The 14092-nt window shown below is 38.3% G+C and overlaps 1 protein-coding gene across 1 annotated transcript; it reads right to left on the reverse strand.

Moving 5' to 3' along the window:
- Positions 1-3010: 3010 nt before the first annotated feature.
- Positions 3011-3801, reverse strand: LOC138435910 (mitochondrial import receptor subunit TOM20 homolog). The gene has a single exon (XM_069581106.1). The coding sequence runs from the start codon at positions 3691-3693 to the stop codon at positions 3256-3258; it is 438 nt and encodes a 145-aa protein (XP_069437207.1). The 5' UTR covers positions 3694-3801; the 3' UTR covers positions 3011-3255.
- Between the last annotated feature and the right edge of the window lie 10291 nt (positions 3802-14092).

Here is a 14092-nt window from a genome sequence, read left to right on the forward strand (position 1 = left end):
GTTGTTCCATGTCCAGTTCTAACTGTTGTTTTCTGACCTGATATGCCCCGAGAAAACCACAATTCAAAAGACACATGTACCCTAATGTTCACTACAATGCTATTTACAAAAATCAGGACTTGGAGGCAATGTAGATACTCATCGACAAAGAATGGATAAGGAAGATATGGTACATAGACACAATGGAATATTACTTAGCCATTAAAAGGAACAAATTTGAGTCAGTTTTAGTGAAACAGATGAACCTAGAGCCTGTTACACAGAGCGAATTAAGTTAGAAAGAGGAAAACAAACATACATTAGTGCATATATATGGAATCTAGAAAAAAATAGTACTGATGAACCTATTTACAAAGAAGGAATGGAAATGCAGACAAAGAGAACAGACTTGTGGACACAATGGTGGAAAGAAGCTAGGACAAATTGAGAAAGTATTATTGACACATATATACCATCATGTGTAAAATAGGCAGTGGGATGTTGCTCTATAACACAGGGAGCTCAGTCTGGCACTCTGTGATGACCTAGAGGGTAGAACTGGGTAGGGCTTGTAAAGGAGTCTTATTTATATATAATAGCCATAATATATATATATAGCCATATATATATATGTATATGTATATGTATATATATATATATAATTATGACTGATTATGTTGATTTTCAGCAGAGACCACCACAATATTATAAAGCAATTATATTCCAATAAAAAAATAAAGAAAAACTTTAAAAAGTAAAAACTGAATACAAATCAACTTCATAAAACAGTTGTTGCTGTTCTGTTGCTCAGGCCATCTGACTCTTTGCAACCCCATGGACTAACAGCACACCAGGCTTCCCTGTCCTTCATCATCTCACAGAGTTTGTGCAAACTCATGTCCATTGGGTCAGTGATGCCATCCAACCATCTTATCCTCTGTTGTCCCCTTCTCTTCCTGCCTTCAATCTTTCCCAAGATCAGGGTTTTCTCCTATGAGTCAGCTCTTTGCATCAGTCCTCCCAATGAATATTCAGGGTTTATTTCCTTTAAGGTTGATTGTTTTGATCTCCTCACTTTCCAAGGGACTCTGAAGAGTCTTCTCCAACACCACAGTTTAAAAACATCAATTCTTCAGTGCTCAGCCTTCTTTACAGTCCAACTCTCACATCTGTACATGACTACTGGAAAAACCACAGTGTTGACTCTATGGACCTTTGTAGGCAAAGTAATGTCTCTACTCTTTTAATACACTAAGTTTGTCATTGCTTTTCTTTCAAGGAGCAAGTGTCTTAATTTCATGGCTAAGGTCACTGTCCACTGTGATTCTGGAGCCCAAGAAAATCAATCTGTCTCTGCTTCCTTTGTTTCCCCATCAATTTGCATGAAGTGATGGGACCAGATGTCATGATCTTTTTTTTCCTAATCTAGTTTTTTATTGAGGGATAATTGCTTTACAGAACCCTGTTGTTTTCTGTCAAACCCCAACATGAATCAGTCATAGGTATACATATATCCCCTCCCTTTTGAACCTCCCTCCCATAACCCTCCCCATCCAACCCCTCTAGGTTGATACAGAGCCCCTGTTTGGGTTTTCTGAGCTATACAGCAAATTCCTGATGGCTATCTATTTTACATATGATACTGTAAGTTTCCATCTTACTCTTTGCATACATCTCACCCTCTCCTCGTGTCCATAAGTCTATTCTCTATGTCTCTTTCTCCATTGTGGCCTTGTAAATAAATTCTTCAGTACCATTTTTCTAGATTCCATATATGTGCATTAGAATATGATATTTATCTTTCTGTTTCAGACTCACTTCACTCTGTATAATAGGTTCTAGGTTCATCTACCTCATCAGAACTGACTCAAATGCATTCCTTTTTATGGCTGAGTAATATTCCATTGTGTATATGTACCACAACTTTTTTATCCATTCATCTGTCGATGGACATCTAGGTTGCTTTCATGTTCTAGCTATTGTAAATAGTGCTGCAGTGAACAACAGGATACATATGTGTTTTTTAGTTTTGACTTCCTCAGGGTATATGCCTAGGAGTGGGATTGTTGGGTCATATGGTGGCTTTGTTCCTAGTTTTGTTTTTTTTTTTTTTTGCCAAGTACCAAGGATCTTTATTCTTAGGTCTGGTATTTAATCTGTGGCTACAGATAGGATGTCACTATTTAGAGAATAAAAGGTCCCATTATCTTCATTCAAGTCTTCAGCCACAAAGTTACACCTTATTCTCATACAAGATAAAGGTTGGTAGGGGATTAAAGAGGTACACTCAGGATAAAAGCAAAAGGGAACACACACTTTTACAAGCATATCGTCCCAGTTACCGTGAAGGTTACGTTTCAGGTTAATTTACCAAAGTAGTGACAGAACCATGATTTCAGTGAAAATCAACACGTTATACCTTTAAAAAAAACAATTCAGGAATACTAAGTCAGGCAAGCATGCAAAATTTAGAGTATAAAAAAATGCAAGGGCTGGCTGCCCAAACAGGTATTTCCCTCATAAAGAGGGATTTGAAAATGCTGCACAGAACCAAAGGAATTAGAAGCTGAATTAGCAGACCCATTTCCTCAGTCTATATATGAGGCAAGTGGGCAGACATTAACTGGTAAAGCTTACTCAGCCAGATGAAGAATGTATAGCATCTAATTCCTGGTGCTATCCGCAACTACATGTATCTAAAATACAAGGAGATAAATATCCAGAATACATCAAACCCACTGATTTAAAGAAAATATTTCAAGGGAGGGGGTGAAGTTGTTATTATAGCATAGCAGCACATTACACATATTTAAGAGATTAAATGGAAAGAAATAATCTCTTATTTTAATGCTCAGTTTTGATCAACACAAGTTTCCAGCCAACTTTCTGATGTAGAGCAAAACAAGTATATTCTTTAGTCTTCTTCTACATTTTTTGGGGCCTTTCAAAACCGAGCACTGGGAATTTTTAATGTAATGGGATGTTATATGTACATTCTAATTACACATTTTAGGAATAAACAAAATGCATATTTCAGTAATTCATAGTGTATTTATAAAAAGAAAAGCTCTCTATCAAAATACACTTTTCACTGGGAAAAATAAATAAAACAGACAAATGGATCTACACAAAGTAAAAATTAACTTTGGTAGACGTCACTGTGGAGGACAGTCCATAACAAGCTTATCTGCCCTTACTCCCCCAGAGCCGATCATCTTCTGAGTTAAGATTTTAGAAATATGTTTTAATTGAGATCATTATGTTGACATTTGTTTCTCATTCCACATCATCTTCAGCCAAGCTCTGAGCACTTACAATTCTCTGACTAATTGTCGGGAGCTTGGTCAAAAGCATCTGGAACACTGGTGGTGGGAGAGTCTGCTGCAACACCTGCAGTAACTGCTGCGGCTGTCCACACACAGCAATCGCATTCGTCAGATGGTCCACGCCCTTCTCATATTCACCTTGAGCTAGTAATTCTTCACCAAGCTGTATTTCTTCTAGAAAGAATTTCTGAACGGCTTCAGCATCTTTAAGGTCAGGTAACTTGGAAAGCCCAGCTCTCTCCTTGGCAAGCTTTTGTTTCTTTCTTCGTTCTCGCAGCCTGTTCTTGAAGTTGGGGTCACTCCGTCTCTTGCGGTCGAAGTAAATGCAGTAACCGATGAAAAGGGCCCCGCACACGCCGGCGGCGATGGCACTGTTCCGGCCCACCATCTTCTCTCCACCGAGGAGCCGGGTAGGCTGCGGCGGGGCCCTAAAAGAAGCCGTTGACCGCGAAGACCCAGATCCGAGTGCGCGGCTCCGTCCCGATGCCCGCCGCCCGCCGCCTTGTTCCTAGTTTTTTAAGGAATCACCATACTGTCTTCCATAGTGGCTGTATCAGTTTACATTCCCACCAACAATGCAAGAGCATTCCCTTTTCTCCACATCCGTTCCAGCATTTATTGTTTGTAGACTTTTTGTTGATGGCCATTCTGACTGGTGTGAGGTGATATCATATTGTGATTTTGCTTAGTATTTCTCTAGTAATGAGTGATGTTGAGCATCTTTTCATGTGTTTGATAGCCATCTGTATGTCTTCTTTGGAGAAATGTCAGTTTAGATCTTTCCCCCACTTTTTGATTGGGCTGTTTGTTTTTCTGGCATTGAGTTGTATGAGCTGCTTATATATTTTGGAAATTAATCCTTTTTCAGTTGTTTCCTTTGCTATTATTTTCTCCCATTCTGTCTTTTCACCTTGCTTATAGTTTCCTTTGCTGTGTAAAACCTTTTAAGCTTAATCAGGTCCCACTTATTTACTTTTGTTTTTATTTCTGTTACTCTAGGAGGTGGGTCATAGAAATCAAAGCTCTTGCTTTGATTTATGGCATCGAGTGTTGTGGCTACGTTTTCCTCTAAGAGTTTTATGGTTTCTGGTTACAGAAAGGTTTCTAGGTTACATTTAGGGTACAGAAAGGTTACATCCAGGTTTCTAATCCATTTTGAGTTTTTCTTTGTGACTGGTGTATGGTGTTAGGAAGTATTCTAATTTCATTCTTTTACATGTAGCTGTCCAGTTTTCCCAGCACCATTTATTGAAGAGGCTGTCTTTGCCCCGTTGTATATTCTTGTCTCCTTTGTCAAAAATAAGGTACCCATAGGTGTGTGGGTTTATTTCTGGGCTTTTTATCTTGTTCCATTGGTCTATATTTCTGCTTTTGTTCCAGTACTATACTGTCTTGATGACTGTAGCTTTGTAGTATAACCTGAAGTCAGGAAGGTTGATTCCTCCAGCTCCATTCTTCTTTCTCAAGACTGCTTCAGCTATTGGGGGTCTTTTGTGTTTCCATATGAATTGTGAAATTTTTTGTTCTAGTTCTGTGAAAAATGCCATTGGTAATTTGATAGAGATCACATTGAATCTGTAGATTGCAGTTGGTAGTACAGTCATTTTCACAATATTGATTCTTCCTACCCAGGAACATGGAATATCTCTCCATCTATTTATGTCATCTTTGATTTCTTTCATCAGTGTCTTATAAGTTTCTGTATACAGTTCTTTTGTCTCCTTAGGTAAGTTTCTCCTAGATATTTAATTCTTTTTGTTGCAATGGTGAATGGGATTGATTCCTGAATTTCTCTTTCTGATTTTTCATTGATAATATATACAAATGCAAGTGATTTCCATGTGTCAATTTTGTATTCTGCGACTTTGCTAAATTCACTGATTAGCTTTAGTAATTTTCTGATAGTATCTTTAGGGTTTCTATGTACAGTATCATGTCATCAGCAAACAGTGAGAAATTTACTTCTTTTCCAATCTGGATTCTTTTTCTTTCTTTTTCTTCTCTGATTGCTAGGACTTCCAGAACTATGTTGAATAATAGTGGTAAAAGTCAACACCCTTGTCTTGTTCCTGATTTTAGGAGGAATGATTTCAGTTTTTCACCATTGGGAATAATGTTTTCTGTAGGTTTATCATATATGGCCTTTACTATCTTGAAGTAGGTTTCTTCTATACCCATTTTTTGAAGAGTTATAATCGTAAGTGGGTGCTGAATTTTGTCAAAGGCTTTTTCTGCATCTATTAAAATGATCATATGGTTTTTATCTTTCAATTTGTTAATATGGTGTGTCACATTGATTGATTTGCATATACTGAAGAATCCTTGCATTCCTGGAATAAACCCAACTTGATCATGGTGTATGAGCTTTTTGATGTGTTGCTGAATTCTGTTTACTAAAATTTGTTGAGGATTTTTGCGTCTATGTTCATCAGTGATATTGGCTTGTAGTTTTCTTTTTTGTGTGTGTTGTCTTTATCTATTTTTGGTATAAGGATGATGGTTGAATGAGTTTGGAAGTATTCCTTCCTCTGCAATTTTTTTTGAAAGAGTCTTAGAAGGACAGGCATTAGCGCTTCTCTAAATGTTTGATAGAATTCTCCTGTGAAGGTATCTGGTTCTGGGCTTTTGTTTTTTGAGAGATTTTTGATCACAGCTTCAATTTCAGTGTTTGTAAATGGGTTGTTCATATTTCTATTTCTTCCTGGTTCAGTCTTGGAAGATTGAACTTTTTAAAGAATCTGTCCATTTCTTCCAGGTTATCCATTTTATTGCCTTATGGTTGTTCATAATAGTCTCTTATACTCCTTTGTATTTCTGCATTGTCTGTTGTAACCTCTCCTTTTTAATTTCTAATTTTGTTGATTTTATTTTTCTCTCTTTTTTTCCTCATGAGTCTGGCTAAAGGTTTGTCAATTTCGTTTATCTTCTCGAAGAACCAGCTTTTAGATTTATTAATCTTTACTATTGTTTCTTTCATTTCTTTTTCAATTATTTCTGCTCTGATTTTTATGATTTCTTTCCTTCTATTAATTTTGGAGTTATTTTGTTCTTCTTTTTCCAGTTCTTTTAGGTGTGAATTTAGGCTGTCTATTCAATGTTTTTCTTATTTCTTGAGGTAGGATTGTATTGCTGTAAACTTCCTTCTTAGAACTGCTTTTGCTGGTCTCATAGGTTTTGAGTTGTGTTTACATTGTCATTTGTTTCTAGTTTTTTTCATTTCCCTTTGTGATTTCTTCAGTAACCTGTTGGTTATTTAGAAATGTGTTGTTTAATCTCCTTATGTTTGTGTTTCTTACAATTTTTTTCCTTGTAGTTGTACCTAGTCTCATACATAGTGTTGTGGTTAGAGAAGATGCTTGATATGATTTTAATTTTCTTAAATTTACTGAGGTTTGATTTGTGACCCAAGATGTGGTATAGTGGAGAATGTTCCATGTGCTCTTGAGAAGGTGTGTATTCTACATTTGGGTGGAATGTCCTGAAGATATCAATGAGATCCATCTCATCTAATGTATCATTTAAGACTTGTGTTTCCTTATTAATTTTCTGTTTTGATGACCTGTCCATTGGTGTGAGTGGGGTGTTAAAGTCTCCTACTATTATTGTGTTACTGTCCATTTCTCCTTTTATGTCTGTTAGTGTTTGTCTTACGTACTGAGGTGTTCCTCTATTGGGTGCATAGATATTTACAGTTGTTATGTCTTCCTCTTGGATTGATCCCTTAATCATTATGTAGTGTCCTTCCTTATCTCTTGTAATCTTCTTTATTTTAAGGTCTATTTTTTCTGATATGAGGATTGCCACTACAACTTTCTTTTGATTCCCATTTGCATGGAATATATTTTTCCATTCTCTCACTTTCAGTCTATATGTGTCTTGAGGTCTGAAGTGGGTTTCTTGTAGACAGCATATATAGGTATCCATTCAGCCAGTGTGTGTCTTTTGGTTGGAGGATTTAATCCATTTACATTTAAAGTAATTATTGATATATATGTTTCTATTGCCATTTTCAACATCCGCTGGATCCTGGAAAAAGCAAGAGAGTTCCAGAAAAACATCTATTTCTGCTTTGTTGACTATGCCAAAGCCTTTGACTGTGTGGATCACAATAAACTGTGGAAAATTCTGAAAGAGATGGGAATACCAGGTCACCTGACCTGCCTCTTGAGAAATCTATGCAGGTCAGGAAGCAACAGTTAGAACTGGACATGGAACAACAGACTGGTTCCAAATAGGAAAAGGAGTACGTCAAGGCTGTATATTGTCACCCTGCTTGTTTAACTTCTATGCAGAGTACATTATGAGAAATGCTGGGCTGGAAGAAACAAAGCTGGAATCAAGATTGCTGGGAGAAATATCAATAACCTCAGATATGCAGATGACACCACCCTTATGGCAGAAAGTGAAGAGGAACTAAAAAGCCTCTTGATGAAAGTGAAAGAGGAGAGTGAAAAAGTTGGCTTAAAGCTCAACATTCAGAAAACGAAGATCATGGCATCTGGTCCCATCACTCATGGGAAATAGATGGGGAAACAGTGGAAACAGTGTCAGACTTTATTTTTTTGGGCTCCAAAATCACTGCAGATGGTGATTGCAGCCATGAAATTAAAAGATGCTTACTCCTTGGAAGAAAAGTTATGACCAACCTAGATAGTATATTCAAAAGCAGAGACATTACTTCGCCAACTAAGGTCTGTCTAGTCAAGGCTATGGTTTTTCCTGTGGTCATGTATGGATGTGAGAGTTGGAGTATAAAGAAAGCTGAGTGCTGAAGAATTGATGCTTTTGAACTGTGGTGTTGGAGGACTCTTGAGAGTCCCTTGGACTGCACGGAGCCCCAACCAGTCCATTCTGAAGGAGATCAGCCCTGGGATTTCTTTGGAAGGAATGATGCTAAAGCTGAACTCCAGTACTTTGGCCACCTCATGCGAAGAGTTGACTCATTGGAAAAGACTCTGATGCTGAGAGGGATTGGGGGCAGGAGGAGAAGGGGACGACAGAGGATGAGATGGCTGGATGGCATCACCGACTCAATGGACGTGAGTCTGAGTGAACTCCGGGAGTTGGTGATGGACAGGGAGGCCTGGCATGCTGCGATTCATGGGGTCGCAAAGAGTCGGACACGACTGAGTGACTGAACTGAACTGATGGCCATTTTCTTAATTGTTTGATGTTGATTTTGTGGATCTTTTTTCTTCTGTTGTATTTCTTGACTATATAAATCCATTTAACATTTGTTGTAAAGCTGGTTTGGTGGGACTGAATTCTCTGAAATTTTGCTTGTCTGAAAAGCTTTGATTTCTCCATCAATTTTGAATGAGACCCTTGCCAGGTGCAGTAATCTTTGTTGTATATTTTCCCCATTCAGTACTTTAAATATACCCTGCCATTCCCTTCTGACCTGCAGAGTTTCTGCTGAAAGATCAGCTGTTAAGTGTATGAGCTCTCCCTTGAATTTTACTTGTTGCGTTTCCCTTGCTGCTTTTAATATTCTTTCTTTGTGTTTAGTTTTTGTTTGTTTTATTAGTATGTGCTTTGGTGTGTTTCTCCTTGGGTTTATCTTGTATGGGACTCTTTGTGCCTCTTGGACTAGAGGCTACTGTGTTTTCCATGCTGCTGAACTTTTCAACTATAATGTCTTCATAAATTTTCTCATACCCTCTCTTTTTTTTTTTCTTCTTCTGGGACCCCTATAATTCAAATGTTGATGCATTTGATATTGTCCCAGAGATCTCTGAGACTATCCTCAGTTCTTTTCATTCTTTTTACTTTATTCTGCTCTTCAGAAGTTATTTCCACCATTTTATCTTCCAGCTCACTCATTCGTTATTCTGCTTCAGATATTCTGCTATTGACTCCTTCTAGAGTATTTTTAATTTCAGTAATTGTGTTGTTTGTCTTCGTATGTTTATTCTTTCATTCTTCTAGGTCTTTGCTAACTGATTGTTGCACTTTTTCTCCCTTTTCCCCCAAGGTTTTTGATCATCTTTACTATCATTATTCTGAATTCTTTTCCAGGTAGTTTGTCTATTTCCTATTCATTCATTTGGACTTCTGTGTTTCTAGTTTGTTCCTTCATTTGTGCACTATTTCTTTGTCATTTCATTATTTTTTTTTAACATTGTATTTGACATCTTCTTTTCCCAGGCTTCAAGGCTAAATTCTTTCTTCCTTTTAGTTTCTGCCCTCCTAAGGTTGGTCCAGTGGTTTGTGGAAGCTTCTTATAGGGTGAGATTTGTGCTGAGTTTTTGTTTGTTTGTTTGTTTTTTCTCTGATGGGAAAGGCTGAGTGAGGTGCTAATCCTGTTTGCTGATGATTGGGTTTGTATTTTTGTTTTGTTTGTTGTTTAGATGAGGAGTCCTGCACAGGGTGCTACAGGTGACTGAATGATGTAGGGTCTTGTATTCCAGTGGTTTCCTCTTTGTGAGTTCTTACTATTTGATACCCAGGGTTAGTTCTCTGGTAGTCTAGGGTCTTGGAGTCAGTGCTCCCACTTCAAAGGCTCAGGGCTTGATCTCTGGTCAGGAATGAAGATTCCACAAGTGGTTTGTTATGGCATTAAGTGAGATTAAAACAAATATCCCAAAATGAGAAACCAAAGAAGAACTCCAGACAAATGGCAGTTATAAAATCAGGCAAATAATATTTAAAATAATAGAACATACACATATGGATATACACCCATGAGAAAAGTCAAAACAGTCCAACAAAAATAAAGTATAATAGATCAACCCGGGGAACAAAGGAAATAAAAAATATATTTACCAGTTAAGAACAAAACTAGCTAAAGCACAAACTGGAGAACAAAACTAAAGCAAGGTGCCACGTGGGGAATAAAGCAATGAAAACAAAATGAACAAATTGTTGAGAGGAAAGGAAAGAAAGAAAATGGGGGAGGTAGAGGGTGGGATGATTTGGGAGAATGGCATTGAAACATGTATACTATCATGTAAGAAATGAATCGCTAGTCTAGGTTTGATACAGGATACAGGATGCTTGGGGCTGGTGCACTGGGATGACCCAAAGAGATGATATGGGGAGGGTGGTGGGAGGGGAGTTCAGGGTTTGGAACTCATGTACACCTGTGGTGGATTCATGTCAATGTATGGCAAAACCAATACAGTATTGTAAAGTAAAAAAAAAAAAAAAAAAAAGAATAGCAATGCAATGTTAAATAGAGGTAGATGAAGAAGATTTATATACATTAAAGGTTAACTTCAATTGGAAAAGAATAGTAGGAAAGGAAAACTAAGGAATAGATGTAGAAAAAATATAGTAGGTTTTAAAAAATTAAAAGTTAAAATTATAAAAAAGAGAAAAGAAAAAAATGGAAGAAGAAAGAGAAAAGGAAAAAACATAAGGGAAAACTCCATAGAACTGCAAAAGCCCAATATTGATGCAGAGGTTTATAACAACAATAAAAATTGTGACTGAATATACACATACAAATATACACCCGTAAGCAAAATCAAAACAGTCCAACTAAAATAAAGTACAATAGAGTGACTGGTGAACAAAGGAAACCAAAAATTATATTTACCTGAACAAAACTAACTAAAACACAAACTGGAAAACAAAAATAAAGCAAGGTGCCAATTGGGTATAAAGCAATGAAAGTAAAACTAAAAAATATGTTGAGAGGAAAGTAAAGAAAGAATAGTTATGCAAAGTTAAGTAGAGGTAGATAAAGCAGATTTATATATATTAAAGATTAACTGTGAGGGGAAAAGAACAGTAGGAAAAACAAACAAAGGAATAAATGTAGAAAAATAATAATAGGTTTAAAGAATTAAAAATTAAAATTAAAAAAAGAGAAAAGGAAAAAAAAAAAAAAAGGAAAACTCCCCAGAATCGAAAAAGCCCAACATAGAGGTAGAGGTTTATAACAACAATAAAGAATGTGACTGAGAAAAAAAAGAAGCAGAAGAAAAAGAAAAAAAGCTCAAAAGCTTAATTAGATTTCATATTGCAAATAAAATTGACAACTACAAAAGGGGGGGGGGGTGGGAGGAAACGAAAGAAAAAAAATCCAAAAAGAATCTACAGAACAAGTCAAAACATAAGAATAATAAATGTGTTTTTGTTTTTGTTTTTGTTTTTGTTTTTTTTGAGTCACTGCTGTCAGAGTTCTTTCCCTCTCTGGGAGTCATAGTCCACCTCACCTCCCTAGTATGTGCTCTAACACTGTGCTGAACTCTGGACCTGCTGTGGGGGCAGCTCAGAGTGTAATATGGTCCTACTCCTCTGCGTTCTTGCCTCCAATGTCCACAGCTATCAGAGCTAGTGCGTTATCTTTTGTGAGAGCTCTCAATGCCCTTTTTATATTCCTTAGACACAGAGTCTGCCTAGTTGATCATGTGGATTTAATTTGCAGCTTTTACAGCTGGTGGGAAGGTTTTGGGTCTTATTCCTTAGCCACATTGCCTCTGGGTTTCAATTGTGGTTTTATTTCCATCTCTGCATGTGGGTTGTTCACTGAGATTTGCCCCGAGACTGCCCTGGAGAACATGGGTTTGAGCCTGTGAGGGCCAGGTATGGAGGGCAGATGCTTGAGTCGCAGGGATTCTGGCAGCACCAGGTATTCAGGAGAGTTGGTGCCTAGGGCAGCAGGAAATATAGTGCTCTAGAAGTGTATGGCAGCCAATATTGGTCAATACGCTCCAGTATTTATGCCTGGATAACCCCCTCCCTGACAGAGAAGCCTGGCAGGTTACAGTCTACAGGGTCACAAAGAGTCGGACACGACTGAAGTGACCCTGCATGCATAGATGCAAGGATTTTTTGGCCTGTGGCAGCTCTGCCCCAGTGAGAGTTCAACATGAAGGTGGCATAACTGCTTGGCTTGTGGGGACCCTGGCAGTGCCAAGTGTGCAGAACATGAACTGCCTCCACCGCAGGAGTTATGGCCCTGTCAGAGTCTTTTGTTGAGTCTCTTGTAGCTGGCATCCTTCTGATAGGCCTCTTTGGCCAGTCTTTCTCTGTAGCTCTGCCTGTTCAGGCATTTAGAGGGCTTGCTTACCTGGGGTCCTTCTCTGTTGTTCAGCGCATCAGGCACATAGAGGGCCCCCCTGGCTGGGGTCTTACTCTGTAGATTGGCGAGGCAGGCACTTAAGAGGGGACCCTGGGTGGAGTCCTACTCTGTAGTTCAGTGCATCAGGTGTTTGATGAGCCAGCCCCTCTATTCAGCTGCCAATGCTGGCATGGGAAGGGACAAAGGCTATGGTAGTGGCTCCACCCCCTACGTGTGACTCAGCTGTATCACCTTGCTTCCATGGTTGCCCCGCTTTCCACCACAGACATTTCCTACCAGGATCTCCTCCCTCACATCCCCTCAATCCGTCTCTCCACAGTCAAGAGCGGCTCTTGCCCTGGGATTGTTCCACAATCCCTAAACTCCAGCTCCCAGCCGCTGCGCCATCTGGGGTATATGCGGCTGCACAACGACTGTCTGATTCTCATTCCATTTAGGCTGCCACAGATCAGTTATTTCACTCTCAGCCTTAAACGTTTCTGCTCTAACTCAGACGATTGCCCCAGTGTGGGGATCGGACCCCTGCTTCAGTGCCCCCACCCGCCAAAGGCAGGTCCAGTCCTACTAACACTCCTGTTTTTCCCCCTAGTTCCTTCATCCTACTGAGCTTTGTGTGGTTCTATATATTCTTTTCCTTTGGTCAGGTACTCCCGTCCACTCTCAGCTTGTGTTCTGCATGGACTTCTGTGTCTGAAGGTGTATTTTTGATTTTTCTGTGGAGAGAGATGTACTCCACGTCCACCTACTCCTCTGCCATCTTGCTCTCTGCTCTTTATTTTTTGAATGTTAAGTTTTAAGCCAGCGTTTTCACTCTCCTCTTTCACGTTGATCAAGAGCCTCTAATTCCTCTTCACTTTCTGCCATAAGAGTGGTGTCTTCTGCATATCTGAGATTATTGATATTTCTCCCTGCCATCTTGATTCCAGTTTATGTTTTATCCAGCTCCACATTTCACATGATGTACTTTGCATATAATGCAGTAACATTATTTAAATGTGAATGAGTATTATAATAAACAATATTAAAATAAATAAATATTATTTCAATTAAAAAATAAAGCCTGTCACAATTATGGAATGAATTTATGTGGTTAACACCAAGCTATGGTCCTTTCAGTTTAAAAGTCTTCATTATTTTAGGAACAATTAAAAGGATAATCAGACTAAAATCTGTGGAACTGAGCTGGATGCCTTATTAACAATCCCAAAATATAATGTCTCTTAAAGAGAAGGATTGGTGAAGAACAAAGTCAGACAACCTGTGGATATTCTGAGCTGCACCTACTAGAAGTTCTTGGCTAAATTTCTTACTTATGATATTACTAGTGGGGTTTCCCAGGTGGTGCTAAGTGGTAAAGAATGAGCCTACCAGTGCAGGAGACATAAAAAATGTGGGTTTGATCCAGGAGTTGGGAAGATCCCCTGAAGGAGGGCAGGGCAACTTTTCCAGTGTTCTTAATCTTATTAATATCACTAGCTATATTATTTGTGTTTTGCCTGTTTAACAAAATTACTGTTTCTTACATTACCAAATGTGTGATTGAGCCTTCAAAAAAAATGATAACTAGGTTACTTGAAGCAGTTGACTAGATATATAGTTCTACATGAGATTAATGATTAGTGATTAATGATTAGATAATGAGATGAGATTAATAGTAGTGTAACTCTAGATATGGGAAGAAACAACAAGACGGAATATTTTCTGGACCAAAACAGACTAGTAACATAGGGGGTCCAGAGAGTTTTGGCTACTGTTA

This window comes from Ovis canadensis, chromosome 1, assembly GCF_042477335.2.
Source record: "Ovis canadensis isolate MfBH-ARS-UI-01 breed Bighorn chromosome 1, ARS-UI_OviCan_v2, whole genome shotgun sequence".
NCBI lineage: Eukaryota > Metazoa > Chordata > Mammalia > Artiodactyla > Bovidae > Ovis > Ovis canadensis.